The following is a 16,528-nucleotide window of genomic DNA, read 5'->3' on the forward strand; positions in this document are numbered from 1 at the left end:
TTTTGCACGCGAAAATATCTCGTTGGTTTAAACAAATTAAATTAAAGCAATATTTTTACTCCCACTTTTGGATTTGGAGATCGGACACTTCTTTCTGATGAAGGCTCTAACTTTGCTGTGGAAGGCTGTGGCAGTACCGCTTCTGCTCGCTCCTTATCAATACAAGGACTATGTCTCTTGAAGATAGTCCCAGACAATCTAGCTGTCAAAGACCTGAAAAAGATGGTACTTCAGGTAGCCTTTCAGCCCCTCTAAAAATTGGCAATGTAGTTAAACAGCTCAAGAACAGCTACGTTGCTATTATTCGCGGTTTAACATAGAGCTGTCAAAATATTTAGGGCCTTCGATTATTTAATCTCTACACACCCTATTCTCTATAATTTGATGAAATGAGAACATTCCCGAAGAATTCATTTCCTGACCAAAGAGAAACGGTTAGAGAAGTGACATGCTCTAATTACTGAGAATAACTCTCTTGTCAGTCACCGAAAAAGTCTTCTCAATGGATCTGCTAGATTGACGTCGGGCTATCATTCGTAAAATCAGATAACCGGAGTAATCTGGTTTTATGTTGGTCAGTTTAGCAATTTATCATAAATTAAAAATTCAACTAAGAGTAGAAAAGGCGAAGGAGCTCCGACAAAAACGTGTGACAAGCTCTGTGGTGGATTCTAGACTCAACGGGCATCCCGAAGAAGTATTGCTGTCTGCTTAAGACTCCAACTCCATGTAACAGAGATGCATTCAAGTGAGCAGGTGTCGTAGCCCCTTCTTACAGACCACGACAGGAGTGTGCCATGGGTGTGCAATGTCCAGAACGTTTTGTAGGCCACATTATGGCAAAGACTACCTCATGTTTCAGATTTTGGCTCGAGTTTGGTATCTTGTATTCTTGGACGCTGACTTTGCTGTGTATTTGGCTATTCTGGTAGACTGCATTGAGAAACTGTTGAATTTGCTTCAAATTTTGAAAAAAGAAGCAGCAGAAGTAGGACCAGAGATAAACTAGAATAAAACCGAAATTATGGCTATTGATTCGCCTTTCCCTATTGCTAATTATTCAGTTAACATGGACGGCAACTTTAGTATCGACGCTGTTTAAGAGTTCACCAACCTGAGCTCCATTCAGATTGCTCACTTCTTAGTTAGCTGCTAGTGATAATGTCTAAAGCGTGTTTATCCACGGGCAGACTGAACTGCTGTCTTTCGCGAATGCTGGACACCAGCTGTACAGTCAAACTGTGGATTTTCAACGCCCTCATCGACTCAATGTTACTCCTTTGAGTCGAGACTAGTCAAACATCAGCCACAAATTTCAGTCATCAATATATTTCAGACGTATGGTCTGAGTGGCATGTGTATTTGCAGCACGAAGTTGTTCCAGCTCACTAAGATGTCTCCATTTTCGATACAAATAGTCGGGCAAGCCTTACAATAATTTGGATATATAATCGAATGCCTCCAAAGCTACTAAAAAAAACCACTTATGACTTTCACCCTGTCACAGCCGGTTAAAAGTGACCTAGCATTAAGTCAAGGAGCAAGATATAAGCCAAGAAGATATGACTCCCTTCTGACAGAAAAGGAGTGTAATCCCATTATACATGGAATTAACATATATATCCTGTAATTGATTTGTTGAGTTGAACAATGTTCAACCTTCAAGCATAAACTTTATGATTGACCAATCAGAGTGGGAAAGGTGGAAAGGTGGAAAGGATTGACCAATCAGATTGACCAATCAGAGTGGGAAAAGTGGGAAATGGCAATTCTCCTACACATATGATGAATAAAAAAAAACTAAATTAGGTGATGAAAACCAACATTTGTAAATCATAAGACGGATTTTTCATCCAATTCAGTGATCGACTGTCCCCTGCCAAAACTTGGTATCTCTGTTTATAATATTTTGGGAATTTTTTTGTGAACACCTGAAAGGTATTCTATCTTTCAGCCCCACCCCTCTTACCTCACAAAATCCTTGCAGTGCTACATATCTTTAGCTTTTGCTGCCTATCATATCTATTCCTTTAAAACGTAAAAATCGGGTAATGGCGTGGTTCTTATTTTAGTCAAAGTATTCTACTCCTCCCTCCCCCTTACCTCACAAATTTCTTAATTTGTCATTGCTACAAATCTTTAATAACAGAAAATTAAAAATGAAAAATAATTACTATGTAAAAATTGCGTCACTGCTACAGATTTTATTGATATAAAAATTCAATTAAAAAAATTAAGTCGAAAAAAAAAATATCATAAAATATTCGAGGTCTCTAGGGACAGAGTTATTAATTGAAATCCCTAGTATTTGCTATGGATTTTTTTTCTTTTTGTTATTATGTTTTTGCGTTTTTGCTGTTTTATTATATTTCTCTCTCTCTAAAAAAAGAAGATTTCTTTTGAGCGGGAAAAATAAGTGAAGATACAGAATTTTGCAAATGTGTTTTCCCAATTCTATTCACTCTCGTCTTTACCATTCTGTTTTCGACTGGACCTAGATCCTAGATGACCTAGTATTTTGGACCTAGATTTCTATTCCCTTCTTTTGCCACTTCCTTTTCTGCTGAATGTAGATGCTAGGTTTTGCAATTCACTTTTCAGTACTAGGTTTTGGCTCTAGAAAAGTGGTAAAATCTGTTTTAGCACAAGATTTAAAAAATACCTCAACCCCAGATTTAAAAAAATGCCTTGTTTTGATATTCTTATAGGTAAAAAATTGGAAAACCACAAGATTGCCCACTCAAACTTTAAGAATTTCTCTTCATTAAAAAGTTCTCTTCAGTCTTCCCCCCCCCTCCATATTTTTGCTCTTGAAAAGCGGTTTTGGCTCCGGAAAAGCGATAAAATAGTAATCCATTTGGCCATTGGACCAGCTGGTTTGAAATTAGGGGTGGTCTGTCCTTTAATCTAAATCTATTGGAACAAACCTAGTTTAAAATCTTAAAAATCGATAACTCATGTAATTAGCTAATATCCCCTTGTTCCCTGTTAATGACAAGGTCTAATGGATATCTGCTTTTATGAGGTTATATCTCAGAAACTGTAGCAGATAGAAAAAATATAAGCCTAACTTCGCCATTGAACTCCCTGTGTCAAGAAAAGGCAAGGTCCAACCTTAACTCAAAACTTAATTTTTGTATATATACTATGTTTGGGGACAGGACAGCTGCAGAGGGACCTTTTGCTCTCCCTCCTATATTTAAAAAAAATACCTTTTTTGGTATTCTTATAGGTAAAAAATTGAAAAACCACAAGATTAACCACCCAGACTTTAAAAATTTCTCTTCATTGAAAAAAGGAATCCTAATCCTCCCCCCAGGTTTTGTTAATTGGTTCTCCTGTCCCGGACAGATGTAATAACATCAAACCTCTCATTAGTTCACTGCGTGACGTCTGGAATAAACACAGCTTAACGTGTTAAAAATCGACCATAAATGGAATTGGCTGATATATCCCCCCCCCCCGATCTCTGTTAATGGAAGAATTTGATTTCATTAGGAAATCTGATTTTATTTTTATTTTTTATTTTTTCAGTGATGAGCATAATGGAAGGCAAGGCAGACATTTTTGAAGAGTGCCGTGAAAAGTTTTTTCAAACATATAGGGTAAGTTATCTCCTAAGGTAATTTATTTTCTATATTAAGCTATTTATAGGATAAGCTCTTTGAAGCAGATATTTAAAAAAAAATAGAAATATTTTTCCAGAAGAAAGCTTTTCAAACATAGTAAAGAGCGATATTAACCCCAAACACAAAGAGACAAGTCATGTAAAAAGTCAAACTTTAATTGAGTTGAAGTTACTGTGAATGAAACAGACAAACACTAACATTAATAATCACGCTAAACTTAAAAAGCAAAATTAATATGTATTAATAAATTAAACCTAAAACGAATTGAAAATAAATAATTAAGTCCAATTTAACAGAAATTGCCACAAATAAGAGTAGGCCAACTCTCTTTGCCTACCAGAGCAGGCCATCTATAACCTTTTATATCATTTGTGCTGTTTTGGATATATTTCAAAGTTTTTTTTTTATTATAATATTGAAAAATCAAATTACTCAAACTTTCAGGAATTTTTTGTGTGCGCTTACTTGCTTAGACTTGAGTGCATATGGTGACAATGGTGCTTCTCCACGACAACCTCTCCAGCGCTTTTGACCTTCAAAGTCAAGGCACTTTTGACCTTCAAGACCTAGATAGTGGAGCATCCCTCTCGAGAAAACGTTCAAGTGTCACTGTCCATCGTGATGGACGTGAATAATTATGTCCAACTTAAAGACAGCAAATAATACAAGGCATAAATAAAATTAAGATTAAATTAATTCTGTATACTTTAATTGTATTTGAAATTACTTTTGTGTATGTAGTAATGAAATATTTTAAGCAATCAATCTAGTTTCATTAGACCGGTATGTAATATATTTTCATCAATCCTTTTTTTATACCTACTACTGCTACTAACAACTCACCGCAGCACCAAGCCACCGGAGCCAACACAGCCACGCACGCTCCTCCTCAATACCAATCTACTCAAAGCCTCCCTTTTACACCCTCCAACGAAGCTCCCATTTCCGTTAAATCTTTCTTTATGACGTCCTCCCACCATAGACGAGACGACCTGCTTTCCGTTTAGCCCTAGACGGTTGGCCGAAAATAACAGTCTTCGGCAATCTTTCATCCTTCATCCGCACAAAGTGCCCTAGCCATCTCAACCTTTCTTTCAATATAGCCCTAGAGGGCAGTATTGAACCACATTTTCCGTACAGCCTATTGTTTGAAATATGGTCAGTCAGCCGGGTGCCCAGAACAATCCTTAAACAATTTCTCTGGAAAACATCTAGCAAATCTTCATCCGCTTTTCGAAGCGCCCATGCTTCAGAGCCATATTTGGCTACTGTCATCACTGTAGCTTCTAATATTCTAATCTTGGTTTGCAGACTTGTCTTCATATTCTTCCAAACTTTTTTTAATTGTGAAAAACCATCCTGAGCCTTGGCTATTCTACTTTTAATATCTTCACTGCTCCCACCATCTTTACTAATAATACTACCAAGGTTAGTGAAGCTGCCCACTTAATAAATCTTTTCATTACCCAACGTCACCTTTTCACCTTCACTTATTTCTAGCCTTAGTGACTTAGTCTTCTTAACATTAATTTTCAAATCTAGTCTGGCACCCTGAACTTGCAAAACCTCTAAAAGTTCATTAATTTTGCTCACACTTTCCTCTAGGATGCTTAAGTTATCAGCGTAATCTAAGTCTAGGAGGCTTTTTCCTCCCCATTTGATTCTGTGGTCTCCCATTGCCTTTCTTGTGCTCCTTAAGACAAAGTCCATCAAAATAATCCATATAAAGGGGGATAGAACACAACCCTGCTGAACTCCTGATTTAATACAAAACCAGCTGCTAACCTCATTTCCTACCTTAACCACAGCAGTGTTATTTTCGTACATAGCACTAATCACTTTACTGTATTTGCCTGGTATACCATACAAGAATAAAACCTTTGCTAAAGCTCTTCTATAAACAGAATCGAACGCTTGCTCATAATCTATAAAACTAAGGACCAAAGGTGTTTGACAACTCAGGCACTTCTCAATTATAAACATAAGAGCAAGAATTTCGTCGACGCGTCCTCTGCCTTTTCTAAAACCAAACTTTTCTTCTCTTAAACCTTTGTTTACGGCATCTTTCAGTCTAAAAAGTATCATATTACTAAGTAACTTGCTACCTACAGAGACCAGACTAATGCCTCGATAATTATGACACTCACTTTTATCACCTTTCTTATAAAGTGGCTTAATTGAGGTTTTCCTAAAATCATTTGGTACTTCCTCTTTTTCAAAAATAATATTCATAATATTCAGTAACTTATTTCTAACCTCAGAGCCACCATATCTAAGAAACTCATTTACTACCCTATCAGCACCTGCAGCCTTATTATTTTTTATTCCTTTTAGTATTGTCGTTAATTCTTCCTCACAAAACAAATCTTACATCCAAGGTATCACAAACTTTTTCATTTTCCTCTATATCTTTTCTTGCAACTCTATCTCGGTTTAGCAAGTTTTAAAAATGTTCTGCTCATCTCTCTTAAATTCTTTCCTTATCTCTAATTGTGGCCCCATTCCTATCTTTAACTGGGCCAAGTCCGGATTGACTACTCCCTCTCAAATTATTGACATGCCAGTACAATATTTTACTATTATGCCGTCTAGCTGCATCTTCCAGATCCTCGGCAATTTTATCCATAGCCTCCATTTCACAGCTCCTTAGTTCATATTTTAATGCTTTCTCCACTTTCTTTACATTCCTTTTGTTTTTATATGATCTATCACTCTGATAGTCTTGTACAAGCCCCTTCTTCCTCTCTATTAAACATAAATTTTTTTCACTAATATTCCTAGCTGCAGTCTTAGCTTTCTTCCCTACGACACCTTCAGCAACTTCACAAATTATTTTTATAAAATTATTTCAACCATCTTCTATATTATCAAATTTAAACTCTCAAGTTTAGTATTTAACTGTTCCTGGAAAGTTTCTCTCAAATCCTCATCCTGGAGTCTACCAGCATCATAACTTCCCGGGAGGTAGTTGCCCTTCCAAAATTTGAGCTTTAAATTAACCCTAGACACTACTATATGGTGGTCTTTACTTTTAACATCAATAACAGCACTCCTATATACCTTAGTATCCAGTATTGATCCTGCCAGTTTTCGGTTTACTATAACATAATCAATAAGGTTTGCTCTCTTACCATACCGTGAATACCATGTTAACTTGGGAGCCAATTTATGACCAAATATCGCGTTGGTTATAACTAGATTGATATACCTACAAAATTGCAAAAGTCTGTATTCATTACTGTTTTCTTTTCCTACACCAAATTTACCTAGGCTAGGATACCATCTATCCCTATTTCCACCGACCTGGGTGTTAAAATCTCCTAGTAAAAACATCATATTTCTGGCTGGGACCCTGTCTATTTGCTCCTGTAACTGTAAGTAAAATTCATCTGAGTCACTACTATTACCATCAATTAGTTCTACAGGGGCACATACTATAATGAATGACACCCTGTACTTTTTGGTCATAAAATGAGTGAGTAGCATTCTATTATTAATACCACCCCAGTCTAAACAAGACCTAGCAGATTCCTTATTCATCATGAGCCCTACTCCCTGTCTATGTACCCCATCCTTCCTGCCTGAGTAAACAAATTCTATATCACCTAAATTCAGGCTTCCTACCCCTGGGATATGAGTTTCTGAAACTCCTAATAATGTCCAGTTCAAATCGCCTGAATTCGTCAGTCAAAGTGTTGATACAATGGTCATTTTTTAACGTTGTAACATTCCAAGTTCTAATTTTCATGTTCTTTAAATCATTGAAATCATGTCATTTAAATTTTTATACCCCATTCCATTTTAACTCAATATATGTATTGCCTTTTCTTTTTTTTTTCTTTTTTTCATACTGATTGAAAATGTACCTCAATGTTTTTTGTCCGTCATTTTTTTTTTTGCCGATCCCGTGGTTATGTCTATCCAATATGGTCATATATGTATACCCCTTATATGTGATGCTGGTCTAGAACCTTACACCCTACATTGAAATTGAAAGCGTGAAAAGCTGGAGGGGCCACGCACCTTCAGAAATCACGCAACCAGGTGGCGCGTGCCAAGTGTGGTGGAAGTATACTAAACGTTGCAGAAACTGTGCCAAGCGTGACGGAAACAGTTTCAAGCGTGGTGGAAGTGTACCAAGTGTGGTAGAAACTCCGCCAAGAGTGGCGGGAAACAGTTCCGGCGGAAGTATGCCAAGCGTGACAGAAACTGTGCCAACCATGGCGGGAATGTGCCAAGTGTGGCATGAACAATTCCAAGCGTGACAGAATCCGTGCCAAGCATTTTGGGAACAATTTCAAGCGTGGTGGAAGTGTACCAAGTATGGCAGAAACTGTGCCAAGCGTGGCGGGAACAGTTCCGGCAGAAGTGTGCCAAGTGTGACAGAAAATGTGCCAAGCATGACGGAAGTGTGTCAAACGTAACAGAAACTATGCCAAGCATGGCGGGAGTGTGCCAAGTGTGGCAGGAACAGTTCCGAGCACGTCGGAAGGGTGCCAAGCGTGGCAAAGGCCATTCGAAGCGTTTCTGGAACAGTTCTTACCGTGGGGGAAGTGTACCAAGCATGACAGAAACTGTTTCAAGCGTTGCGGGAACAGTGCCAAGCGTTGTGGAAGTGTGCCAAGCGTGGTAAAACTTTTCTGTTTCTAATAGGATCAACTTTCAACCATAAGCAAATTCGGTTGCAACACTACAAAAGGCGTTATATAATATTTTTTTCGAATAAGTATTAACTTACTCTGTCAAAATAAAGCATTTCGACCGATTTGTCTTAATCCGAGTTTACATATCTTATTTCGATCTAAAGATGATTAAGAGTTTTTATTTTCCAAAATGTGCTATAAGTTCTTTCCTAAAATGCTGAAACGGTTGAAATTTTGGGCTTTTCAAAAAAATATAGTACTTGACAAATCTTAGTCGAGATTGGACAAGATGATTTTTTTTAAAGTCACTATCACAAGCCGCGAAGGACAGAATTCAATTCCGTGGTTGGAAAACAAAACCAGGACGAAAGCATCAAAAGAAGGTTAGAAATACAATAGACTTAAAATTAATTAAAGTACGCAAAACTAAATAGACAGAATAAAAAATTACTAGTAAAGCATAGATAGCTTCAGTTATGCATTTGTGTATATGTGTAACTTAATTATGTATTTCTGAATTTGCCACGATATTTTTTCTGCTTTCGGCATGAGGACTTATACTGTACTATAAACACTGCTTTTAATTGTTGGAATGAACTTTCTTGTCACTAAAAAATCAAGATTTCTCAGTGGATTGGAAGGGCAACGCTTCTAACCTTTGCCGTGAATCTTAAAGTTGATTCGCTATGCTACAGAAAGGCCTAGTCGGGAGACATGAACATCTTAAGCTGGTAGGGGTGTGACCGGGCAATATTCCCCTCTTTTGGAAGAAATACAACGTTTAAAAGTAAAAATTTCTTTAAAAATTAGGGAAACTATTAAGTTTTGGCAAATAAACATTTTTATAATTTTGCCCCCACTCCTTAAAGTTTTTTGGTTTTAGCTCCTCAGTAAAAATTTCTAAGGGTGTTAATGCTTAGGTAACAGTAAAAAGTCTTGTGTTATATAGGACAGCTTGGCGTTCCAGACAACACGGGGTTGAGTATGTATTTATTTGATCCTTTAATAAGAGGTATGAACAACTATTCGAACCTTAACTGGACAACAACCTTAGTCTGTGTTTTTCTCTATGTATTTCACTCGGAGTGGCAATGGTTCTTAATTAAATATCGCTTTTGTTTCTAGGTCAGCTGCTCGTTTTGGCTGCCTGCCCAATCTGTTAGTTTCCTTTTAATGCCACCGCAGTACAGAGTGGCATTTGTTGGCTGTTGTGTCTTCGTTTGGGCGAATGTCCTTTGCTGGTTTAAAAGAAGAAACATAGAAGAATTTAGGAAATATTAGGATATTAATTTTTGTGATTTACTCTAGTCTATCTACCTCGATTAAAAAGTATTAATCGTTTAATGATACCTTAGACATTAAGAGCTAAGTAAAAAGTGAGACGAATGACATGGGTTTAACCGTATAGATGAAAAAAATAGAGGTCAGTTTTTGGGAAACTTCACGGTCAGATTGTCCTTAATCTGGAATAATTCCAATTTTTACAATGGAGGGAAGGAATAAACAACAAAACTAGTGAAATTCTTACCTCTACTACTACTACTACTACTACTAATACTAACAGCTCACTGCAGCACCAAGCCACTATAGTGCAACATAGCTACGCACGCTCCTCCTCCGTCCTAATCTATTCAAAACCTCCCTCTTTATATCCTTCCAAGAAGTTCCAATTCCCCTTAAATACTTGCTTACGACGTCCTCACACCCCATTAATGGATAAACTGATTTTGTTTGGCCCTAGAGGGTTGGCCTCTATGGCCAAACAGTTTTGTTGGCCTCTAGGGACAAGAACAATCTGTCACCCTTCATCGGCACAACATGTCCTAGCCATCTTAATCTTTCTATCATTATAGTCCTAGAAAGCTGGATATAACCACATTTTTCATTGAGCTTTCTGTTTGAAATGTGGTTAGTCAGACCAGTATCCAAAACGAACTGTAGAATATTTCTCAGGAAAAAATGTAACAAATCCTCCTCCGTCTTTCGGAGTACCCACACTTCAGACCCATATTTGACCATTGTCATCACTATAACTTCTGATTTTTTCAATCTTGGTTCTCAGACTCCTATTATTCCAAACTTTTCTCAGCTTTGAGAAACTGGGCTATTTTACTTTTAACATCTTCACTGCATATACCGTCTTTCAAAGAGTTCGTCGTAACGAACTGTAAGTAAGGAGTGATACGGCTCAATAGTAACCGAAACTCTAAAAACCGGAATTTTGATATCCATAGATACATCAATAGAATCAGATTTTTATGCTAATTTCAAATATATAAGTTTCATTAAGTTTAGTTTTACCCATCAAAAGTTACGCGTCTGAGAAAACTTGCCTTATTTTCGAAAAACAGGAAAACACCCACAAAAAGTCATAGAACTTTAATGAAAATCACACCATTAGATTCAGCGTATTAGAAAATCTTAATGCGGAAGTTTCAAGCTCCTATCTGCAAAAATGAGGAATTCTGTATTTTTTGTCAGAAGAATGATCACGGATGCGTGTTTTTTTTTTTTTTTTTTTTTTTTTCAGGGGTGATAGCATCGGTCCAGTAGTCCTTGAATATCGTAAGAGAGCTCATTGAACGGAAATCAAAAGTTCTAGTGCCCTTTTTAAGTGACCAAAAAAATTGGAGGGCAATTTGGCTCCCTCCCACGCTCATTTTTTCCCAAAGGAACCCAATCTAAATTTTGAGATAGCCATTTTGTTCAGCATAGTTGAAAATCTAATAAATATGTCTTTGAGGATGACTTAATCCCCCATAGTTCCCGAGGGAAGGGCTGGAAGTTATGAACTTTGCCCATTGTTTACATATAGTATTGGTTAATGGGAAGTATTAAGACTTTACAGGAGGGATTTTTTTTTCTGATGGGGGTAGGGGGTGTCGGAGGAGGAGGTTACGGAGGAGGATCCTTCCATGGAGGATGTTTCCTTGGGGGAAGGGAAATTTCTATGAAGGGGACGCCAGATTTCCCAGTATTATTTAAAAAAACTGTCAGAAATTAAATAAAAAAAACTAGTTTTATCCACTAAAAGTAAGGAGCAACATCAAAACTTAAAACAAACAGAAATTATTACGCATATGAGGGGGTTCGCCCCCTAGTCAATACCTCACCCTTTTCGCTAAAGTTTTTTTTTAGTAGTTTCAAAAGAGCTATCTATTCTAATTAACCGGCCTTTGTGATTCAGGGGTTTGTGATTCGAACAAAACTCGAACTTTAGCGTAAAGAGCAAGGTATCGACTAGGGGGCAAACTCCCTAATATGCGTAAAAAAATATACGAATATAGAAGTTCCCTACGTAAGTTAATTCGTAAGTTACGTCAGATCAAAATTTCGAGAAAGCCATTTAACCAAAAAAAGGTAAAATTACTATGTAAATTTCATTTTAACTATTCATGTACGGTAAGCCAAAATCAAAACCTGCATTAATTAAAAAGCGTTCAGAAATTAAATTAAAAAAAAGTTTTTCAACTGAAAGTAAGGAGCGACATTAAAACTTAAAACGAACAGAAATTATTCCGTATATGAAAGGGGTTGTCCCCTCCTCAATACCTCGCTCTTTACGCTAAAGTTTGAATCTGTCACACAACTTTATTTTCTAAAACGATAAAAAAACTTTAGCGTAAAGAGCGAGGCGTTGAGGAGGGGACAGCCCCTTTCATATATGCAATAATTTCTGTTCGTTTTAAATTTTAATGTCGCTCCTTACTTTCAGTTAAAAAAACTTGTTTTTTTTATTTAATACGAATAAGTGAAGCTGTTCACTTGATAGATCTTCTTCGTCTGCTCGTTACCCAACACCGTTTCACTATCACTTACCCCCAGTCTTAGCAACTTAATCCTTTTAACATTAATTTACAAACCTATTCTTACACCCTGGACTTTTCCTTTTTTCCTTTCTATTTTTTCTCTCTATTTATTTTTTTCTCTTTCTACTGCTAGCTGGTAACTAGAACATTATGCAGTGCTGTTCTATGTTCAAGGGATAATTTGAAAGGAAATTACTATATTTCCTTTTAATGTTTTTTGCAATTATCCAAATATAATAATTAAACAAAGCACATTTTTCTTATACAAAAATCCCATCTTCGTATTCAAGATGATTTTATATTGCCGCTTACAAAAATGTAAGAATAAATATATATTATACCACCAAAATATATCACAAGTAATCTAGTACTTTACTAAGCGCCAAAGAATCTCAAGAAACCCAGAATCTTGTTAGTGAGCAACGTATTATATCTACTTAAGATGTAACCAACCATGTTTTATTCGTAATATTGCATCTTTTCTAAGCATAGTATTAATTTTTAGTAATAAGTAGGCCAGCAAAATTCTTTTACTATACAGAACGTGATTGGAATGGAATAAAAAAACGGAAATCACTTGGATTTTTTTTTTTTAGAAAAGCGCTTTTCTTCTCCTTTTTGCTTCTTTCTTTTAAAAAATGAAATTTTTCTAAATCAAACCGTAGCAAAAACAACTGGACATTAATATCGGTCCGAAAATTCAAAACTAATCTTTTTTGAATTTCCTGCAACATTTACATTTTGCAACTTAAGGTCTTCTGAGAGTTCCGATTAATGTATATGCGATATGCCCATAGATTTTTCTATTTTACAACACAAGAATTGAAAAGAAATAACAAATAGAGCACTTTCAAAACTGATTTCTTGTAAAGCAAAAAACGAACCTTCTTTTATCTTGGGATTTTATTTCTGACTTAGATCCTTTTTTAAATTTATTTTCCTGCTTTTTTCGAGTGTTATATTTTTTTTTGTTGCTTTGTTTTCCTTTTTGTTTTCATAGTTCATACGCCAGTGTTGTTTTGATTTTGGTTGGTAAAAAAAGATCTAAATTGTTCTATGTTAATGACAACAAGGGCGTTAATATCATTTGAAGGTTCTAATTTAATTTCATTTTTTTTGCTTTCCTGCAAATTTTAGGTAATACAACTGAAATTCAACTGAATTAGTTTCATCAACGAATTACACCAAATTGTTCAGATATATTAGTTTTACCTAGTAAATAACGAACCATGGCCTATAGTAACCAAAAACTAAAAAATACGTTTACAAAAAAATAGTTATTGAGGAAAAAGTGTTAATTAGCGCTGGCTCGGGAATTTTAATTATTATCTCGATTAGTCTTAATAGTAAAATGTTATTTCAGAAAAAAAAATTATGGGAATTTAAAAAATAGCCTGAAACCCCTAAAAAATGGGGGTCAGGTCGTAACTAATAGCACATCATAGGAATCGTCGTCTCTGAAAACCTTATACAGGAAAAATACTTTTTGCATAGGTAGCATTGATGTGTTTCCTTTTTTTCCTACACGGCTAAGAGAGCACCGAAATATCATAGAGGGCTGTTTAAGGGCTCATTTGAAAGAAACTTGCTATGATTAGTACCTTCTGTAAATTATTCAACCTAATAAAACACAGTTTCGACGAGAAACTGCATCTTCACCTACAAGAAGATATAACGGGTTTTTGGCATATATGACGTTATATTGACGTCGTATCTTTAATACAGTGTATAATATCAAAATAAATGTAAATTTTCAAAAAAGCTGTATTTTCATATACAAGATGATAAAAAAAACACAAATCTTTTGACAAAAGATGATATAGCATAATTGTCCTTTGAAAAATTATATTTCTGTAGTAGGATATCATGTTTGAGTGATTCTGCTGTCTGACTCCCCTCGATTTGTTCTTTACTTGATTCTAAGTGATAAATAATTAAAAAAAACAAAAACAGGTCTTTCATATGTGTTTTGTTAATCACTAAGCTATCTGTAAACTATTGGAAATTTGAATAAATTCAGGCATTGCCTCAGGGGATGTGGGGATCGCGTCATTCCTTTTTATTTGAGAAACCCCTTTTCAAACTGTCAACGAGGAATGCCGAAGAATAGACTGGTCCTTCTTCTTAACAATATCTCAGGGGTGGCAGAGAATATTTAACTAAAACTTTCAGGGCATGCTCTAAAGTGATCGGAGGGCAGCCATCCGCTTCTCTGCTTGCCCTATTTAAAATTAACTTCCCCAACACTGATCAATTTTGATCAGTGATCAAAATCATGTAACAAGACAGCAGATTTTTTATATGGAATAACACGAAAAACATACAAAACATGATTCTTCTTTCATTTATTTGTAAAACTGGTACAAGTGTATTTATAGTGTTCGCCCCTGAGATTTTACTGGAATTTATTTTATATTTTTTTGTTTCATGTGTACATATTTCTTTATTTTCAATTTTACTTTATATATATTTGGCATATATTTTATCCCAGGAAATTTTATATATTTTATATACATATATCTTATTTCCGGCGTAAGTTTCTTTAAAAAAGATTATTCAAAAAACTGGTGATATAATTCTCAGGTTTTGGTATCTATAGTCCAGTTCCTGATTTTTCGTATAGCCCTTTTAAATTGTATAACACCATAGAACCGCAGATAACATGACATATTATTTTGTATATGAACGTCATACCAGCGCAGAAATCATGACGTCATTTTCTCTTTATAAAGGCGGTTCCTCAAATTTATGGCCAATTTCTGGAAAGACAGTATGAGTGAAAACGTAATGAGTGAAAACAGAAATGACAGTAGTCGAAAAAACGTTCTCTCATGTTTTTCCTCACTTTGTATTGGAGGAGATGAAGAGGGGTTATCATCCTATGAAAAGCTTTGTGTTCAGTGCATTGAAGCTGAAGACAATGATGAACAGTTTAAAATTGAAAGTGAAAAAAGTTTTCAGGAGCTGTGGAACGTATTCCAAGAATCTGCTATGGCTGTTGCTCAGTTATATAAAGATCGCTTCCAAGATGCTGTTTTATGGATGCATTTTCAGAATGCTGCAGAAACACAGACAACTGTTTATAAAGTGTCAAATGATTTAATTCAAATATCAAAGGATAAAGGGATCAAAGTGGGATATCAGAGTAGAAACAAGGAAATAGCCCAATGGGTGAAAGGGAAGAGGCGCAGTATCAAGCGGGATGAGCTGTTGAGCTTTTTGGCCCAAAAACCCCCTCCACCACCTTATTCATCCTCTAGGATTCATCGATCAAGGAATAGTCCAACTCAAAGCCGAGAATCACTAGACTCGTGTGTTGAAAGTTTTGCTGCTGCGAGGTCGACTGCTCCGTCAGATACAAATCTGCAGACTTTTAAAGAAGCCTTAAGCTTGGCTACTGTTTCAGGGTCTCCCGTCTCTGGCTGTCGTAAAAAGCCACCCATGAGTTCTGATCTGGTGTCTTTTATGGCAACAGAATTTCAGAGAAATAGAAAACGTCCTGGTAGCACGTCTCCAAGAAGTGATAATACGATGGATTGCAGCCGCCCCATTCGTAAAAGACAACGTTTTTATTCGTCATGAGCTTTTTTACTTTTTTTGTTTTACCGGTTTTTGCGTTAGACGTTGTATGACCACGCGGAGAAAGTGATTGCTGCCTTTATTCTTATATTGAATGCTAACTTCAATAATTTCTCTTGGTGTTGAGTCATTGAATAGAATTGAATCATTTCTTTATAATTCAATTAAAGGATTTCTTCAGTATTGGTCAAATTCTATATAAAATTACAAACCATTAATTGATCGTAAGGTTACAATTTTGCATCAATGTCGCAAATACAATCTTACAGTTAAAATATAGTGAATATTACTGAAATATATCCAAACGATATCGAAATTTAAGTTTCCTATTGGATATACTGATATCAAATTATCAATTTTGCTCTTTGTTAAATTCGAAAATTCAAGTGTATTCATGCAGTTTGGAAGAATGCTGCATAACGTGATTGTTTTTATGTGTGAAATATTGTGATTTCAATGAAAAATAAAGAAGAACTAGAAAGAACCTGGAGTTTTATATATGTTTTATTATCTGGAAATCAAATATATAAGCTGAATAAAAAACATTCTTGACTTGAAATCCCTTAAAAAAGAATGGCGTGTCGTGTAGGACGATAAAAAAGCTACAACAACACTTGCCAATTCTGTTCCAGATGCAAAACTTAAAGCCCCTTTGCATTTAGGCATAATTCGTTACGTACCTGATGACATTTCCCTCTTGTACTTGTGTGGGATGATTCAGAACTATGTGAAAGCCGAGAATGTACGTAACCCCCTTTCATAAAAATTGGCATTTGAACAAATAACTGATTTACAGATAGCTTGCATGAACCCTATTGTTTTTGGTTATGAGAGGCACCGAATTGAGTAATACAAATTCCTTGCTAAG

General features: G+C 35.7%; 2 protein-coding genes across 3 annotated transcripts in view; both read left to right on the top strand.

The window, feature by feature from the left end:
- The window catches only part of LOC148940217 (mpv17-like protein), a 99,053-nt gene extending 89,437 nt beyond the window's left edge, over window positions 1-9,616 (top strand). For both annotated transcript variants that reach the window (XM_089105955.1, XM_089105953.1), the window contains exons 4-5: window positions 3,535-3,605; window positions 9,398-9,616. In XM_089105955.1, coding sequence (XP_088962081.1) covers window positions 3,535-3,605; window positions 9,398-9,553 — 227 coding nt within the window. In that variant the 3' untranslated portion in view covers window positions 9,554-9,616. The remainder of the gene's footprint in view (window positions 1-3,534; window positions 3,606-9,397) is intronic.
- A 5,237-nt stretch (window positions 9,617-14,853) lies between these two features.
- LOC148940218 (HUWE1-associated protein modifying stress responses-like) lies at window positions 14,854-15,663 on the top strand. The gene has a single exon (XM_089106098.1). The coding sequence runs from the start codon at window positions 14,854-14,856 to the stop codon at window positions 15,661-15,663; it is 810 nt and encodes a 269-aa protein (XP_088962224.1).
- The last annotated feature ends 865 nt before the right edge of the window (window positions 15,664-16,528 follow it).

Source organism: Artemia sp. Qi Xiang Cuo, chromosome 20 (assembly GCF_049724085.1).
Source record: "Artemia sp. Qi Xiang Cuo chromosome 20, ASM4972408v1, whole genome shotgun sequence".
Classification (NCBI taxonomy): domain Eukaryota; kingdom Metazoa; phylum Arthropoda; class Branchiopoda; order Anostraca; family Artemiidae; genus Artemia; species Artemia sp. Qi Xiang Cuo.

Coding starts and splice junctions, on each gene's coding strand:
- LOC148940218 (XM_089106098.1), top strand. CDS start 14,854: ATGAGTGAAAACGTAATGAGTGAAAACAGAAATGACAGTAGTCGAAAA.